This window comes from Coregonus clupeaformis, chromosome 15 (assembly GCF_020615455.1).
Source record: "Coregonus clupeaformis isolate EN_2021a chromosome 15, ASM2061545v1, whole genome shotgun sequence".
In the NCBI taxonomy this organism is placed as follows: Eukaryota; Metazoa; Chordata; class Actinopteri; order Salmoniformes; family Salmonidae; genus Coregonus; species Coregonus clupeaformis.
The window spans coordinates 26920017-26937835 of NC_059206.1; the positions used below are offsets into that span (position 1 = coordinate 26920017).

General features: G+C 44.3%; 1 protein-coding gene across 1 annotated transcript in view; it reads right to left on the reverse strand.

Moving 5' to 3' along the window:
* Nucleotides 1-331: 331 nt before the first annotated feature.
* Nucleotides 332-17819, reverse strand: part of LOC121582708 (microtubule-associated protein 1B) — a 35530-nt gene continuing 18042 nt past the window's right edge. Inside the window, exons 3-7 of the mRNA XM_041898725.2 lie at nt 13967-14049; nt 9906-10046; nt 4691-9662; nt 4289-4527; nt 332-4064 (exon numbers count right to left, since the gene is read on the reverse strand). Coding sequence (XP_041754659.2) covers nt 3909-4064; nt 4289-4527; nt 4691-9662; nt 9906-10046; nt 13967-14049 — 5591 coding nt within the window. The 3' untranslated portion in view covers nt 332-3908. The remainder of the gene's footprint in view (nt 4065-4288; nt 4528-4690; nt 9663-9905; nt 10047-13966; nt 14050-17819) is intronic.

The window sequence follows — 17819 nt, forward strand, 5'->3', positions numbered from 1 at the left end:
GATATATTGATTTTGGGTCTGACCCCTACCTGTTGGTAAAGAGCTAATGCCTGTCCATTAGGGCAAAGCACACATATAATTAAGGATTGCTCTCATGTCTCTCTGTCATGTAATGTAGAGTGAAGCACAGCTTTTCATTGGGTCATGAGTTGAGCCATATAGCCCTGTTTTGTTTTATGATTCTTAGGTCACCAACATAGGGTAAGCTTGTATAGTGAGTCCATTCTTCTTGTTGATGTCATCATCGTAATCATTATCATCACAATCATTATCATCATAGCACCATTACTTCCAAATATACCTTCATTCAAGAAAAAAAGACAGACACAGATTCACAGATTTTCCACAAGAGTTTATTGTGACTCTTTTTGTAGGTTTTAATAGTAGTTCCCTTTACATCAAATGTCCCATAGGAGGGAGAGGAGACATTGCACACAAATATCAGAAAAGCACTAAATAATACTTTCACTTGAAACTAACCGCTACATTAGATATGAGTTTGGAAAAGGAGAGGGAGGATGCAGAGATCACAAGACAATTTTATACCACAGAGCTGCAGACAGACAGTATTAACAATCACCCAAAATAGAGAAAGATAGAAAGAGAGAGTTAAAGCAAGGAATACAGTATAGTAGTTGAGTGAGGAAAGATCAAGAAAGAGTGGTGTGTGGTCGATCGGTCACAATAGTTTGTGGTTTAACGGCAGGATGGTCATGCTTATGATTAAAGTATCCTGTTGCAGAGCTGTACAGGACAACTGGATAACTGTGTTGCCATGGAGACCTGTCGTGGAGGAAGTAACTAAGTCCCTGGCCCTGGTTGGTTGACTGTAATATTTTGTTTACGTTGTTAGTTTTTACTTACCAGTGACCGTTTGTTCTGAGTGGTGGATGCTGTAGTATGTTCGTGGCCTCCCTATAGGAGTGGTCATTAAATTGTTTGGTTGATGTGCGCGGTTGGTGTTTGAACATTAGTGTTTTCTATTGTTCTGTTCATGGCTTTGTGTTACAATTATCATCATTTGTCCTGGCGTTTAAAGTGTCTCGTTTTTTGGTCTTTCACACCCCAACTCATACCCCAAACAGTCACTCAACCCCGTGTTTGACTCTTATCAAGGCGTATCTATACCGAGCTTTACCTGACTCGTAGGGATTTGGCAGAGGTGCTGCCATCTTGCAACCACAAAAGGCATACTGACCACTGCTTTATACACACCCGTGGTCGGCCGAGGTACTACACATCCTCCTTGAGTAGCCAAGGCCATGGACTATGATGAAGCAGATTTAAAGATCTTAAAATTGCCAACATAGTCAGAGGATGGGGCCTTTAGTTTCACTTTTCACTCCATGCCATCATGGTGATACTGGTAACACCTCAAGGAACAACCAACTCTTATATTAGCACAGCCTTGAATTGTTGTTTTGACAGTTAAGAACAGATTTCCCCAATCCTTAAAAAGAGAAAAAAAGCTTTGTATATTTTACATTATTCATGCACATTTCTTCCGACCATTCACCCTGCCACAAAGCTTTTTATAATTATAGTACAGTGTTTTAAAAACATAAAAAAATGTAAGGTTAGGAAAGTATCTCGCTTCACAAGCCTGAACATATTGTAGCACATTCAAGCAGTCGCTAGGGCTCCATTTGTGGTTCTACACAAAAAGCTGGGGAGGACTAGCCAAGTAAAACTCAACTCCACTATGTACTTCACATCAACGGAGTTGAGCGTCGACAAGTGTGGGCGAACTGGAGCTCCGAAATCACATAAAACAAGCCAACCGTTAACATATGAAAAAAAATTTATGCACTTAACTTTAAGTCGCTCTGGATAAGAGCGTCTGCTAAATGACTAAAATTTAAAATGTAAATGTAGTTCCCCACGAATTATGCAGAGTTTTACTTGGCTAGGGAGGACGGACTGAGCAGACGTTTACAGTACACTACATAGGGTTCTATTGAAATCAATAGAAACCAATAAGCTAAAAAGACAAAATCTGAACATAACTGACATTATTTTAAAACAGCGCGCTTTTTAAATTAAGTTTGGCCAATTATACACATATTTTTCATATTGTATATCTTTAGGAGACTAGATTACATTTTAAAAGTTAGCCAAGAATAAATTAAATAAATAACAAATCTTAAAACACTGAGATGAAATAACAAGCATCATGGCCCCCAAAGAAAAGGTTTGCATTAACTCATGTTGACAAAAACAATCAACAATCGTTTGCACGAACAGGATCACAAAGTGTGCAGCGTAATTCTAAATCAAGATAGTGTTAGAGTCATGGACAAATCTTGACTATAATTGTCTTGTTTTCAAAATAATCACAATGAATTAAGACAATAAACATGTTTTATGTTTAATAGGCCCCTCAGTGCAGTTGAACTTTCATCTTGCTCTATGTATTTACTCCATCAGTATTAAACTAAACTCACTCTATACAGAGATTATCTGACAGTTGGGGACAGACTCTTGTTTTATTGTGTTTTACATTTTCTAATCATTCTTACATAGGCTATTTGTCCTCAGTGCATCAATCTTTTACATTCAATTCACTTCCTAAGGCAATAACTTAAATGTGTTCTCCTTGATCCTTTGGTGTATGCAGCTGGGTTAAATCAATTTTATAGATTAGTTATTTTTATAGACAGAGATATAATCAGTGGCTTGAGGCATTGCTTGATGACCTACTATCACACCCAGGGGAGTAACTGATTACATGAAGAAGAAAAAAAATTCAGATTACAGATACTTTTGAAAAACTAGATGAATACTTATTGGATTACTTTGAAATTCAGAAAGGATGTTTGCTTAAAATACATTATGACACCTTTCTGTTCTCTCAATGACATTGAATTCAGCATTGAACAAAGGCGCAAGTTTAAGTTTGTTCCACCTGAGCGAGTGTGACCACTAGTCAAAGACCACTATGATGACACACCAAATGTGTTTGATGGATACTTTGTGTCTTCTTCTAATGTGTCTAAAGGGGAAAGTAATCCAAAAGTAATTTGGGTAATCCAAAATGTTCATTACTGATTTCAATTTTGGACAGGTAACTAGTAACTGTAACGGATTACATTAAGAAAGTAACGGCATGTCCCAGAATCATACACTTTTTGACGTGTAGTCCCAACCTTGAGGACAAATAGATTTCATCATAATATCTCAATAATTTGGCAGTATTGTCAGAACCTTTTTTGTCCCCAATATGAACAAGTATATTCTCATGAATTTTTCTATATTGATTTGACTTGATAATTAATTGATAATTGGTGCTCATGGGAAAGTGAGTTTTCTGAAGAAATCAATGTACGTCAAGAGCGCCAATTTATATGGTGGGAGCATTTTATGTTCTCAATTGATGTTCTCTATAGTGGCCAGATCCAATATTTCATTCCGTACAGGATATTGCTATGACATCATCCCTTACTCAAAGTGCTCCACAAAGCTGATACTTGTGTCAGATACTTCCTTTGGGTATTGTGGACTTCATTAAAACAATTATGTTTGCCATAGTTTTTTCAAACCAGAACATAATTTTAATGTAGGCTATGTATATTTCATTAATGTTGGCACACAGCCTTTGTTTAAATGACATGCGTTTACATTTACTCTATGTCTACGTCATCCCTCACCCCAACACAAAGATACCACTAACAACATGATCCACTTGATCACTAGATCTCTCGGTTACTAGATCATTTGATCAGAAGAGTCCAGAGGGTTGTTCCAATCCAAATTACTAAGACCCCTTCCCTCCATCAGTCCCCTCGCTCAGAAGGTGCTCCCTTGCAGAAACGTCTTGGAACGTCAATGGAGTGCACACTCCAGTGAAGGGAGAAGTTAAGGGAAGAAGAGAAGCATAATTTGGAATGGAACGAAGCCCAGGATCAGGTTCACAGCTCTATCTTGCAGGCGGGGAAGGACTCATCCTGCATGACCACGGTGGAGCTGGAGGCCAGCACCATGATGTTCAGGTCCTGCTGCTTCTCATGGGTCTCCTGGTACCACTCCCTCATCACCTCTGAATCATGAGTCGGGATCAGGGTCACCTGCCAACAGGGAAGAAGGGTTAGGGATTGCATACTATTGTTTCATAAAACTCTGAGCATATTAGCTTCATTTTGTTCAGCTCTAAGAAGCTAAAAAGGTTCTGACAGTATATTCTCAATGTATACTATTTAAGTCTTGTCTATTGTCTCTATGGTGCCTCTCTTTCTGATACTATGGGATTATAACACGGTTATTCTGATAAAAGTTGACTGTCTCACTGTACCTGCATGTTGTTTCCCCACGTGGCTTTGCCCACCAGCAGGGAGTCCAGGACAGCTTTGCTGGGCTCCTGGGCCGTCTGGTCGTTGCCACTTGCTACATAGTAGGAGGACCTGACCCGTTTGAAGAACTCTGCATCCACATTCTTGGCGCTGCAGTGGTTTGGGATGTAAACCAAGTCCATGTACATGGGAGGGCAGTTGGGTACGGGTATTGCAGCTGCTGCCTTTCCACTGCCTGAACCTGAGACAGAGATGCAGCTTTGTTAGAAAAGCAATGTACATAATGGATGAAAAACATGTGATTCTATACTGAGGCAAACTGAGCTTAAACCTTAAACGTATTTCATCAGAAAACGAACCAAAGCTTCTAGACTCATGACCGAGTAAAAAAATATGAGTCTTACCTGCTGTGGCACTTTTCACACCCCTGGATGCAGAGCTATTGGTTGCATTTTTGGCATCTTTCCCTTCTCCCACACTCTTCTTAGGAGAGGCCATTACTTTTGAATCCTTCACTTTTGAAAGTCCAGTCTTTCTGGCTGGTGAGGAGGACTTGGTCTTGGTGAGCTTCTTCTTCTTAGCCTTCTCAGCTCCCTCTGCCTTTGAGTCCTTGGTCTGGTTGTTGTCGTCAGCGGGGGGCTTGTCAGCCTCCGGATCCACCATGGTGACATCTGGGTGGGCTGGAGACGGAGCACAGTCTCTGGGAGCCACAGGAGGAGGATCAGCATGTCTGTAAGTCAGGGTCCTGTCTGTTGGTAGTGTCTCAGAATCATCCTCAGAGTCTATGTTTGCGTCCGCAGTAATAGAGGGACACTCCTCTGTCCCAGGGGGAACATCCGAATCCGTCTGGGAGGGGGCGGATTCACTGATGGAGGTTGGTGGGGTCTCTTCACATTGCTTAGCGTGGAGTTTACCACCAGGGGGTGGAGGTCCTCCACCTGACTTAGCCAGAGGCTTTTCTTCCTCCAGAGGGTTCTCCTCGTTCATGAAGTACTCCAAAGGACTGGGGTTGATGAAGGACGGGGACAGCTCTGTCTTAGGGTGGCGGTACTCACAAGAGGTCACAAGGCAAAGGTCAACATCTGTCCTAGACCCAGGAGAGGGGCTCTTCTTGGAGGAGTCTGGGTCCCTGGAACCACCTGCACACTTCTGATAGTCGGAGAGGTTGAAAGAGAGTGGTAGGTAGGATGGGGAGGGAACCTTGGGGCTGACAGGGGATTTGGAATCTCCACCACATTTGAAGGGATTAGTCTCTGCTGCTAAGGACATATCTGTTTTCTGAGTGAAGCAAGAATAGGAAGGGGAAGAGGGGGAAGACCCTTTCGGGGTGGCAGGGGATTTGTCCATCTGCTGGGCTAAGCCCGGTGACATTTCCCTCATCTGACAAGGTGTAGTTGTCGAGGGGGTGGACTGAGATGCGTCTGATGGGGACGCAGAGGTGGCGCGACCTGAGTCATTGTCTTTGAAGAGCATAGGCTTGTCCACAGTGGGTCTGTACTGCTCGGAGGATCTCAGATCATTCCCCTCTGAGGGGCTGTAGTCCACCTCTGTTGGCCCGTTCTCCGTGGCGCGCAGGCTGCCCGCAGAGGGGTGCTCTGGAGACTGTTTGCTGAAATCTAGGGCTAACGAGTGATCAGGGGACTCCTGGCCAAATGACATGGTGGAATGCTCTGGGGATTTAGGCTCCTGCACTGGTGTCCTTAATTTGGCTGTCTTTGGTGAGATGTCTGGAGAGATTGACATGGGCCTGGGGCTGTCCCCCTTGGGTGAGACCTCTGCCTCCTGAAAAGGGGTTGGAGTCTGAACCACAGAGACAGATAGGGAGTCCTCCACCTCTGTTGATTGAGGGGAGCCGGCTTCAGCATGGAGAGCAGGGGAAGCGTCATCTGTCGTGGGCTCTGGGAATGAGCTGGTGGCCAGTGAGGCGGTGGAAGCTGAGGCAATATGTGAAAAAGTGTCCTCTGCTACAGCCTCATCTACAGGGCTACCCGATTTATCAGACGTGGTTCCCTCCGAGATCGACATTTTACTCTCCTCTTTGAAACCTGCGAAGGGGTTTGTGGATGAGATTGAGGTACTGTCGCTAGCCCCATTTTTCTTCTCATCTTGACTCGAGTGCATTGTTGACATATGATCTAAATCAAAGAGTGGCTTTCCTTCTCCTACAGGCGGCGGGCTCTTCATTGGGGACAGCACCTTCTCTACAGGCGAGGTGTGGTCAGGAATTGGGTCGTCCATGGGGCTGACCCTGTTGGAATCTTCTTTGTCACTTGTAACCTCTACAATTACAGGACCATGGTCATTTGCAGGTGGTATAGAGCCAGCCTTCTCATCCACGGGAGACTGAAAGTAAGGGGTGTGACCAGAGGAATGAGGTGAGGTGGTACCTTCCAATGTCTTGTCATCTGGGCTAGTAGAAGACCCAGCTGCTGCCTTTGATGATCCTGAAAGCATTGTGCACAGTTCAATTGGTGCCACGAATGCAGATGAGTATGAGTCAAAGGTTCCTTTGGGAGCTGAAGGGGATCGTATGAGAGGTGAAGTAGTGGTGAGTACAGAGCTTGCTGAATCAAGACCAAATTTGTCTGACTTGAACCCTTCCTCTTTGTCCTCTTCCAGTGACGATGGTGGAGATATTGTGGACGCAGAAGCGTTGTAGTCCCTGCCTTCGGTGGCATCGCTCTTTGAATGGTCTGACTCTGGGCCGTCGTGTAGCGGAGACAGCCTCTTCCTCTCAAAGTCTCCTAACGTGGTTCCTCCAAACCTGGCAAAGTCCTGAGATGGAGAATCCTCTGTCTCATCGTTAGTGGTCTCGTCACTCATAATGTCCCTTGGAGTGGACATTTCGTCCATTGGAGTAGGCACACTGGAGATCTCAATAGTTGACTGTGTGTGGCCAGATGTAGCAGTGTATGCCTCGTCACGGTTCTCATCATCTGAGGCTACTTCATCATCAGAACCAGCTGGAAGGGTCTCATCATGAATAGATGCAGCCGGAGACGTTTTGGGAGGGGGTGTCACAGACATGCCCCACTTCTGTACTTCTCTTTCATTTCTGTTATGATCTTTTCCACATTGGTCTGCCTCTGCATCCTCGTCCTCAGAGTCCTCTTCTTCACTGTCATCAGCATGTTTATGGTTGTCCATTTCCCTTCTCATTGGCTCATGGACCTCTTCTGTCTCTCCCTTCTCTTCGTAATCTAGCCCAGTTCCCTCATCTTCAAACTTCTCACTGCCGCTGCCGCTCAACTTCCCTTTATGCTCCTGTTCCTCTGGAGTCTCCCCGCTTTCTCCTTCATGCTCAGTGGTTGTGATCCCCTCATCCAGAGACTCTGCTGCTTCAGGGGACTCCTTAGAGTGCATGAGGTCCTCTCTGAGGATCACCACTGGCTCTTCTTCCTGAAAGATCTCCTCTTCTTTGAGCTCTTCAAAGTCCTTAGTGAGGTCCTCTGGAGAAGACATCATGGCTCTTTCTGTCTCAAGGACCTCCGCAGCACAAGTGGCGGTGGCTACCACTCCTGCTGTGACAGCTGCAGCTCCTGCAACAGCAGATTTAGCATCCGTGGCCTTGGGATCCTTCTTGGTGACTTTTGGTTTTGCCTTGGACTTGAAAGGGCTTCCAAAGTCTTTCTTTGTAGTGTCATCTTTTTTCAGAGGTTTTGGTTTTGGTGCAATTTTTTTTCCTTCGCCTAAAGCAGATGGAGTATTTTTTACATCCTTGGACGGCTTCTTCATGTCTTTCTTTAGATCGTCTTTCTTTTGCTCCTTTTTCTCTTCCTTCCTCACCTTCATGGGGGAATCCCTCCTGAAATCTCTGTCTTTCTTTAAAATGTCTTTCTTTATCTTTTGTTCCTTTTTGGGTGTTTCTTGCTTCTGTTCCTTTTTGGGTGTTTCTTCCTTTTTAGATGTTAGCTTGTCATCTTTCTTCGCTATTTCTTTCTTTACCTCCTTTTCATCATTTTTCTTTTCTACAGACTTCCTGGGTTCTTTTTTTATAATCTTCTCCGTAAGAGCTTTTGGTTTCATTTCAGCCTTCTTCTTTTCTGGAGTTTCAGAAGTTGGCTCTGCTTTCACCTTGACTTCTTTTTCCGGTGCCTTCGCTTTTTCCTTTTTCACCAAAGGTTTCTCTTTTTTCTCAAATGTTTTAGTCTTTTCTTGAGTTGATTCTGCATCTGTCTTTGCCTTCTCTGGAGCCTCCTCCTTTGACTCCTTCTTTAAACTTTTGCTTGGTGATGGCCTAGAGACTGACTTCAGACTCTCCTTGCTGTCCGTTTTATGTTTCAGCTTTGCTTGCTTTAAAGCTGGTGCCAAGTTAGAAGATAGCTCCTTCTGGGTGACAACTGGCTGCTTCAAGAAGTCCAAGTGTTTTAGTTTTTCCAAACCTTCAAGGATGTGATACTGAGTGGCATTGCCTGGAAACAGGACACGTACTATCTTCTCTGAAGGGTTCGATGGGTGCCACACAATCAAGGAAGAGATTGAGGTCATATAAGAAATTGGGAGCTCAGATTCTTTTCCATTGGGCAGAGTAACAGAGGCTTTGTCTTTCTCGGTGCCTGTCCACTGCTTCATAAAGTGCTGCAGCTCCTTGCTGTTCTTCGACGGGTTCAACACATACATCTCAAGCTTCCCCACACCCATCTTCTGAAACAGAATGATGGGTTCGATAGTGTTCCCGACCGGCCTCTGCAGAGGCTCGGGCCTCAGATTCAGCTTGCTCAGGTAATGGAGAGTGTGTGCCGCCTCTTCAATGTTCCTCCTCACCCTGAAGTTGGGTTCAGCAGGGTTCCCCAGATTCTCAGGGGTGTTCAAGAACACAACCCCAATGTCTGGGGATATGAGGTTCTTCAACCAGTCGCCAGTAGCTTGGGAACCCTGTGACTGCTCTTCCTCCAGCTCAGCCATCTTCCTCTGGAGCATACTGTTGATGCCTGGCAGGTTGTCGTCCCCGATATGGGTCAGGAGGATGGAGTCTACCCGGTCTAGGTGTCTCACCAGCTTCCAGAAACAGGACTTGCGGTCAGAGCCCCCGTTGATAAGCATGTTGAACCCATTCACCGCAAAGAGGGCAGAGTCGCCGTGGCCGCCGGGAAAAATGTAGCAGCATGGTTTTGAGAGCTTCAGGAAACCGCCAGAGGTCGGAGGCTCCAGCATGTCAAATGGCGATGGGATTTCTACTGACTCCGACAGGTATTCTGTGAACTCTGAGAGACCTTCCATCTCTGGGAGTATCAGTGGTGAGTTGAGCTTCATGTTGATGAAGTCTTGTAGGTTGTGTTTGTCCAGGTTTGAGTTTTTCCAGTCGCCTTGCTCAGGGCAATAGAGGGTTAGGCTTGCTTTGTTTGCTGGGTGAATAGTGCTAAGTAATTCACCAATCTGGGCAAAAGAGAGAGAGAGAGATTTGGAGACCTGAGATTAAAATCATGAGACTGTGAGATCAAACAGAACATATTCACAATTATGACAGATATCAGATGTATTGTGTTCAATCAGATGTAATCAGGAGGTTTGCTAATTGAGAGGTCAGTAAACTTCAGCAGATCATGAGTAGTACTGCAAACGATACAATTATAATTAAACAGTAATTGCTTAGCAAACAATTTGCTCAATTTGACTCACCTCTTGGTCTGTGAATATATCTATGAAGTTGAAGAAAGAGAAGGAGCCAGACTGCAGAATCAGCGCTCCTGTGTTTTCAAAGCATTGTCCTGAAAGCACTAGCAGCTTGTTTCTGGCTGTGTCTGAGATCATCTGACAAACCTATGCAGAAAAAAGGGAGCAAACATGTCAGAATGAAAGACGTCTGTATCATTGGAGTTTCATTGCAATTGTGGCATGAATTTATTTTGCAATCACAGTCACGTGTGGCTCAGTTGGTAGAGCATGGCACTTTCAATGCCAGGGTTGTGGGTTTGATTCCCACGGGGGTCCAGTACAAAAAATGTATGCACTTTACTGTAAGTTGCTCTGGATAAGAGCATCTGCTAAATGACAAAACAAATAAAAAATAATAATAATAACTAATATATCAAATAAAAAGTTTATGTTCAGAGACAATCTTTAGTGAGCTTGGAAAATGCTGTTAGCTGTAAAAATAATCTGATGCAATGGTAAATGAAAAGGGGTTGTATGACTATCCCTCAAGTGTCATGTTGTACTTTATGTCTTTAATACTTATAGTCCATTTCAAAGTGAATTTATCATATTTGGCAGGGTCTACAGACAATCACGGACTACAAAAGGAAAACCAGCCACGTTGCCGACACCGACGTCTCGCTTCCAGACAAGCTAAACACCTTCTTCGCCCGCTTTGAGGATAACACAGTGCCACCCGACGAGGCCCACTACCAAGGACTGTGGCCTCTCCTTCTCTGTGGCTGACGTGAGTAAGACATTTAAGCATGTTAACCCCCCCAAGGCTGCCGGCCCAGACGGCATCCCTAGCCGTGTCCTCAGAGCATGCGCAGACCAGTTGTCTGGTGTGTTTACGGACATATTCAATCACTCACTTTCCCAGTCTGCTGTTCCCACATGCTTCAAGATGGCCACCATTGTTCCTGTACCCAAGAAAGCAAAGGTAACTGAACTAAATGACTATCGCCCCCTAGCACTCACCTCTGTCATCATGAAGTGCTTTGAGAGACTAGTCAAGGTTCATATCACCTCTACCTTACCTGTCACCCTAGACCCACTTCAATTTGATTAACGCCCCAATAGATCCACAGACGATGCAATCGCCATCACACTGCACACTGCCCTATCCCATCTGAACAAGAGGAATACCTATGTAAGAATGCTGTTCATTGACTATAGCTCAGCATTCAACACCATAGTACCCTCCAAGCTCATCATTAAGCTTGAAGCCCTGGGTCTGAACCCCGCCCTGTGCAACTGGGTCCTGGACTTTCTGACGGGCCGCCCCCAGGTGGTGAAGGTCGGAAACAACATCGCTGATCCTCAACACTGGAGCCCCACAAGGGTGCGTGCTCAGCCCCCTCCTGTACTCCCTGTTCACCCATGACTGCGTGGCCAAGCACGCCTCCAACTCAATCATCAAGTTTGCAGATGACACAACAGTAGTAGGCTTGATTACCAACAATGACGAGACCGCCTACAGGGAGGAGGTGAGGGCTCTGTAAGTGTGGTGCCAGGAAAATAACCTCTCACTCAACGTCAACAAAACAAAGGAGATGATCGTGGACTTCAGGAAACAGCAGAGGGTGCACCCCCCTATCCACATCGACGAGACCGCAGTGGAGAAGGTAGAAAGCTTAAAGTTCCTTGGCGTACACATCACTGACAAACTGAAATGGTCCACCCATGCAAACAGTGTGGTGAAGAAGGCGCAACAGAGCCTCTTCAACCTCAGGAGGCTGAAGAAATGTGGCTTGACACCTAAAACCCTCACAAACTTTTACAGATGCACAATTGAGAGCATCCTGTTGGGCTGTATCACTGCCTGGTACGGCAACTGCACCGCCCGCAACCGCAGGGCTCTCCAGAGGGTTGTGCGGTCTGCCGAACGCATTACCGGGGGCAAACTACCCGCCCTCCAAGACACCTACAGCACCCGATGTCACAGGAAGGCCAAAAAGATAATCAAGGACACCAACCACCCAAGCCACTGCCTGTTCACCCCGCTATCATCCAGAAGGCGAGGTCAGTACAGGTGCATCAAAGCTGGGACAGAGAGAATGAAAAACAGCTTCTATCTCAAGGCCACCAGACTGTTAAATAGCCATCACTAGCACATTAGAGGCTGCTGCTGCCTATTGAAATCACTGGCCACTTTAAGAAATGGAACACTAGTCACTTTAATAATGTTTACATATATTTCACTACTCATCTCATATGTATATACTGTATTATATTCTATAATATTCTACTGTATCTTAGTCCATGTCGCTCTGTCATTGCTCGTCCATATATGTATATATTCGTAAATTCCATTCCTTACTAGATTTGTGTGTATTGGGTATATGTTGTGAAATTGTTAGATATTACTGCACTGTCGGAGCTAGAAGCACTAGCATTTCGCTACACGCCTAATAACATCTGCTAAACACATGTATGTGACAAATAACATTTGATATGATTTGATTTTATATCAATGTCCACTTAGCCTTTTACTGCTGACAGTCTTGATTAGAAATATCACCCATTTTAATTCATTTTTACTTCAAATCCCTTAGATTATTAGTGGAGTTGCTCTCGCTCGCTCGCTCTCTTTCTTTCTTTCTCTCTCTCTCTAGTGCCCAACCTCTGCCTTTTTTCCTCTTCACAGGCATGGACTTTTCCGGAATGCTAGCCAGGGTCAAACCTGCAGTGCTGTGAGATATTATTAATGCACAGTTTGATTGCAGACACCGCCAGGCAGGAAGGGAAGCTGGAAGAGTGAAAGAAAGGATCGACAGATCTGCCCTTGTGTAACATGCTTCTGTTTCTCTTTTCAATTTAGAACCTTCTAGTAATTTGGGTGAATTCACTTAGTAAAATGCTGCACTGCAAAGTAAAAATATATAGGGACAAAACAGTAACCTAGAATCCAAAAATAATATAATTCTGTTTCGCTCATGTTTCACTATTCAGTCAGTATTTAGTTTAGATTCCAGGCTAGAATCTCAGAACCTATCTGTTTGTTGAGTAAACCAAGGGTTGTTGTCTTTGTTGTCTTAGCTTTAGCTGTAACCAAGGCAGTAGTCTTCGTCCCCAGAGCTTCTTATTGTGATGGTTCTATTCTAGTTCACATAGCAGAGTAGCAGCAAACAAAGGACTGGGGAGGATAATTGGCCAATTAAGTGTGCCAAGCAGTCACCCATTTCAAGTTGCAGTTGCTTTGAAATGTGTGTATGTCTATGAAGATGTCTTCTATGTATGGGAGTCAAGAGTATGTTTGTGTACGCATTCTTTTTTTTGTTGGTATTTTACCCCCTTTTTCTCCCCAATTTCGTGGTATCCAATTGGTAGTTACAGTCTTGTCCCACCGCTGCAACTCCCATACGGACACAGGAGAGCTCGAGAGTCGAGAGCTCGAGAATCGTGCATCCTCCGAAACACAACCCAACCGAGCCGCACTGCTTCTTGACACAGTGCCCGCTTAACCCGGAAGCCAGCCGCACCAATGTGTCGGAGGAAACACTGTACACCCGAGTCAGCGTGCACTGCGCCCAGCCCACCACAGGAGTTGCTAGTGTGCGATGGGACAAGAACATCCCTGCCGGCCAAACCCTCCCCTACCCTGGACGACGCTGGGCCGGTTGTGCGCCGCTCCCATGGGTCTCCCGGTCGCGGCCGGCTGCGACAGAGCCTGGACTTGAACCAGGATCTTTAGTGGCACTGCGCCACTCGGGACCACTGCGCCACTCGGGAGGCCCCCTGTGTACGCATTCTTGTGGTGTGAGAGAAGGAAGGAGGTTGAGAGGAACAAAGAGAGCAAGAGTAGAAGTGTCTCAATAAAGGAGTATAGAAAATACCAATGAGACCACTGAAAGCATTCCATCTTTCCAGGGTGGTGTTCAGTAAAGGAAAAACGTTTTGAAGAGCTTTGAAATGTTCTGAAACGGTGAGGTGCTAACCTGAACTTGTTGTATAAGAACATATTTTATTTTGTTCTGTTGCAAATGTGCTACAATGTGCCCTACTGAACGCAGCCCAGGTGTGTTTGAATGCAATGTACTTACCTCAGTGCTGACAGCTTCATCTGAGGGGTTGATCAGCACTACTGTCTCGAGAACGCTGCTTTTGTGGTGAAGAATTCTCTGCCCTGAAAACAACACAGGGATACGGAACAACTCAATCAATGTGTGTTATGGAAATAAAACTATCAACACAATGTCTAGATGAATCTAAAATATAAATTCAATACTGAAATTATTTCTGCTTGTTTGTATTTTCTGATAGTGGGTGCTTGTAAAAGCATGTTTTAAAGGGATAGTTTGTGATTTTGGCAATGAGGCCCTTTATCTATTGCCCCAGAGTCAGAAGAACTGGTGGATACCATTTTGGAAGTTGTATTGTCACATACACTGGATAGGTGCAGTGAAATGTGTTGTTTTACAGGGTCAGCCATAGTAGTACGGTGTCCCTGGAGCAAATTAGGGTTAAGTGCCTTGCTCAAGGTCACATCGACAGATTTTTCAACTTGTCGGCACCGGTATCTGCGTGCAGTTTGAAGGAAGTTGCTAACTAGTGTTGGTGAAATTGCTAACTGGCGTTGCAGATACATAAAAATGGTATCTACGAGTTTATCTGGCTCTCGGGAAGTAAAGGGCCTCACTGCAAAAATCCCAAACTATCCCTTTAAATAGCCCCAAACTTTATATGGCCCTATTAAACAGAGGCTACAGCTGCAGCAGATCATTTTTTCCTTTGCCCTGTCAGGCCAGTCTGGCATGTCTGCCCACCAGAGAAGATATATCATTTTAGTAGTCTCCTTTACTCACTTATCAAGGATGCACACAGCCAATTACCCCCACACCCTGTCACCAATGACCCACCCACCACCCCCAGTTGCCCCCAGCCACTCCCAAGTCAACCAGGGAATCAGTGAGAAAGAACCATCTCTTTGTACTCTCTTAGTTTCAGTTTTATCTAATGACTCCAGTGTTTCTTCATTAAATTAATTAATCATGTAACGCCAACTTCATAATTCTCTCCTTTAATATCAAAAGGCAATCGTTAATCATTTTTTGTGGAATCTCATTTCTCTCCCTCTCCCTCTCTCTCGCGCTCTCGCGCTCTCTCTCTCTCTCTCTGGCTACATATTATTAATCAAACTGTTCAGATATGGATGTTTCTGACAGTGTTAATGTGACTATATAAATGTTGATGTCCTCTCCAAAGAGGTGCCTTTATCACTGCCTGTCCAATATGCCTGTGAAATGGTTGGATCTGAGTCAGCCCAGCTACCCAGAATCTAACTACACAAGAAGCCCGCTGGGCACACACTGGTTGAATCAACGTTGTTTCCACGTCATTTCAATGAAATTACACTGAACAAAAATATAAACGCAACATGCAACAATTTCTACGATTTTACTGAGTTTCAGTTCATATAAGGAAATCAGTAAATTTAAATAAATCTATGGATTTCACATGACTGGGAATACAGATATGCATCTGTTGGTCACAGATACCTTTAAAAAAAGGTAAGGGCGTGGATCAGAAAACCAGTCAGTGTCTAGTGTGACCACCATTTGCCTCATGCAGCGCGACACAACTCCTTCGCATAGAGTTGATCAGGCTGTTGATTGTGGCCCTTAGGAATGTTGTCCCACGCCTCTTACATTTACATTTTACATTTAAGTCATTTAGCAGACGCTCTTATCCAGAGCGACTTACAGGAGCAATTAGGGTTAAGTGCCTTGCTCAAGGGCACATTTACATCATTATGCAGACGCTCTAGTCCAGAGCGACTTACAAATTGATGCATTCACCCTATAGCCAGTGGGATAACCACTTTACAATTTTTTTTTGGGGGGGGGGGGGTAGAAGGATTACTTTATCCTATCCCAGGTATTCCTTAAAGAGGTGGGGTTTCAAATGTCTCCGGAAGGTGGTGAGCGACTCCGCTGTGTGGGGGGGGTAGAAGGATTACTTTATCCTATCCCAGGTATTCCTTAAAGAGGTGGGGTTTCAAATGTCTCCGGAAGGTGGTGAGTGACTCTTCAATGGCTTTGCGAAGTTTCTGTATATTGGCAGGAACTGGAACATGCTGTCATACACGTCAATCCAGAGCATCCCAAACATGCTCAATGGGTGACATGTCTGGTGAGTATGCAGTCCATGGAAGAACTGGGACATTTTCAGCTTCCAGATATTGTGTACAGATCTCTGGCAACATCTCTGGTGGACATTCTTGCAGTCAGCATTCCTATTACACGCTCTCTCAAAACTTGAGACATCTGCACATTTTAAAGTGGCCTTTTATTGTCCTCAGCACAAGGTGCATCTGTGTAATGATCATGCTGTTTAATCAGCTTCTTGATATGCCACACCTGTCAGGTGGATGGATTATCTTGGCAAAGGAGAAAATGCTCACTAACAGGGATGTAAACAAATGTGTGCACAACATTTGAGAGAAATAAGGTTTTTGTGCTTATGGACAATTTCTGGGATCTTTTATTTCAGCTCATGAAACATGGGACCAACACTTTACATGTTGCGTTTATATTTTTGTTCAGTGTATGTTGAATAGACGTTGAACTGATGTCTGTGCCCAGTGGGAATCTTTCAGCAGCTTGCTTTATCTTAATCATTTCCTTCACCATTATTATATCTTAAGAACCAACTGGGTGTTCAGTGTTCTTAAGGCAGAGCTGATAATAGTTCACAATTTCATGATAAAACAGGACCTGTGCTTCCTGATAACTACCCAGTCAAGAGCAAGAAGTGAATATAACAAGAGCAGCATGGGAATATAACATTAATACAAAACTGGCATGTTGTCTATATTTAATTTGATTGTGTGCTTCTGCCCTTTGTCTGTGCTCCTCTGGTCCAGGTGGCACCAATACACTGCAATGGCAACCACAGACTCATCATTCACCTATAGTAGTTGAGATTCCTTCCTTTAATCACCTGAGTGGCATCACAATCCATCTTGCTCTCGGTCTCCTCCTCCTCCTTTCACTCATTGTGGCTATACTGCTACATTACTTAACTGAAGAGACTGGCCTTTATGTTCCTCATAATTTACAAAAGCTGTGCTTGATTCTATCACATATCGTAACATGATAACACACGTAAAAGCTTAAGTTCTATCGCTATTGGAAAACCAGCCCATGGTTTGTAACACTAACAACCGGATTCCAACAGAATAGAAAAACAGAAATACAGTGCATGCTCAGTTGGAGGTTGAGGGCTGGGTGGGGGAATCTGCTGCTCTGCTGGTATATAGAGAATACAAGAGTCATGTGATTATCTCAGAAAGAGCGAGAGATAGTGTCTGGTCTCTGGGGGTTCCATACTGCAGTAGGTTCTGGCTGCAGGGCCGATTCATCCATACATATTTCATATTCTAGATAGATCCTCCTCTGAGCTGTACCCATTAACCCTCCTGCTATTGCTTCTCCCTAAGGAGTGTCACTCACTGTGGAGGAGGTGCTCTATTCACTGCTGCTAACGCTAGACTGGCTCCAACATCATGATTGGCCTCACATATCAGAGGAATAGATTTAGCTAGATGGTAATGTTTCTCTTTTCAGTTGGATATCCTGTAATTTATCTTTTCTTTCTTTTTTACAAACCTTCAACTGCCAAGGATCAGGCACTCTAATTTAGAAAGGAGGAATATGTTGAGCATACGCTGAAGCGTTACAGATTCCGCAATAGAAATGTAAAGGTAATTTCCGATTGAGCCGACATATGCAGCGTTTACCGTGAATGCAGTCTCCGCTAAAGCGGGAACATTGCCTTTAAATTTCAATCGATGCGGATTGAATAGAGCCCCTAGTCTAATACCTTTTTAATTTATGGCGGAAATGTATATATCCATCATTCATGGGTGATTCTTTGTCTTGGATAGCTGCCTAT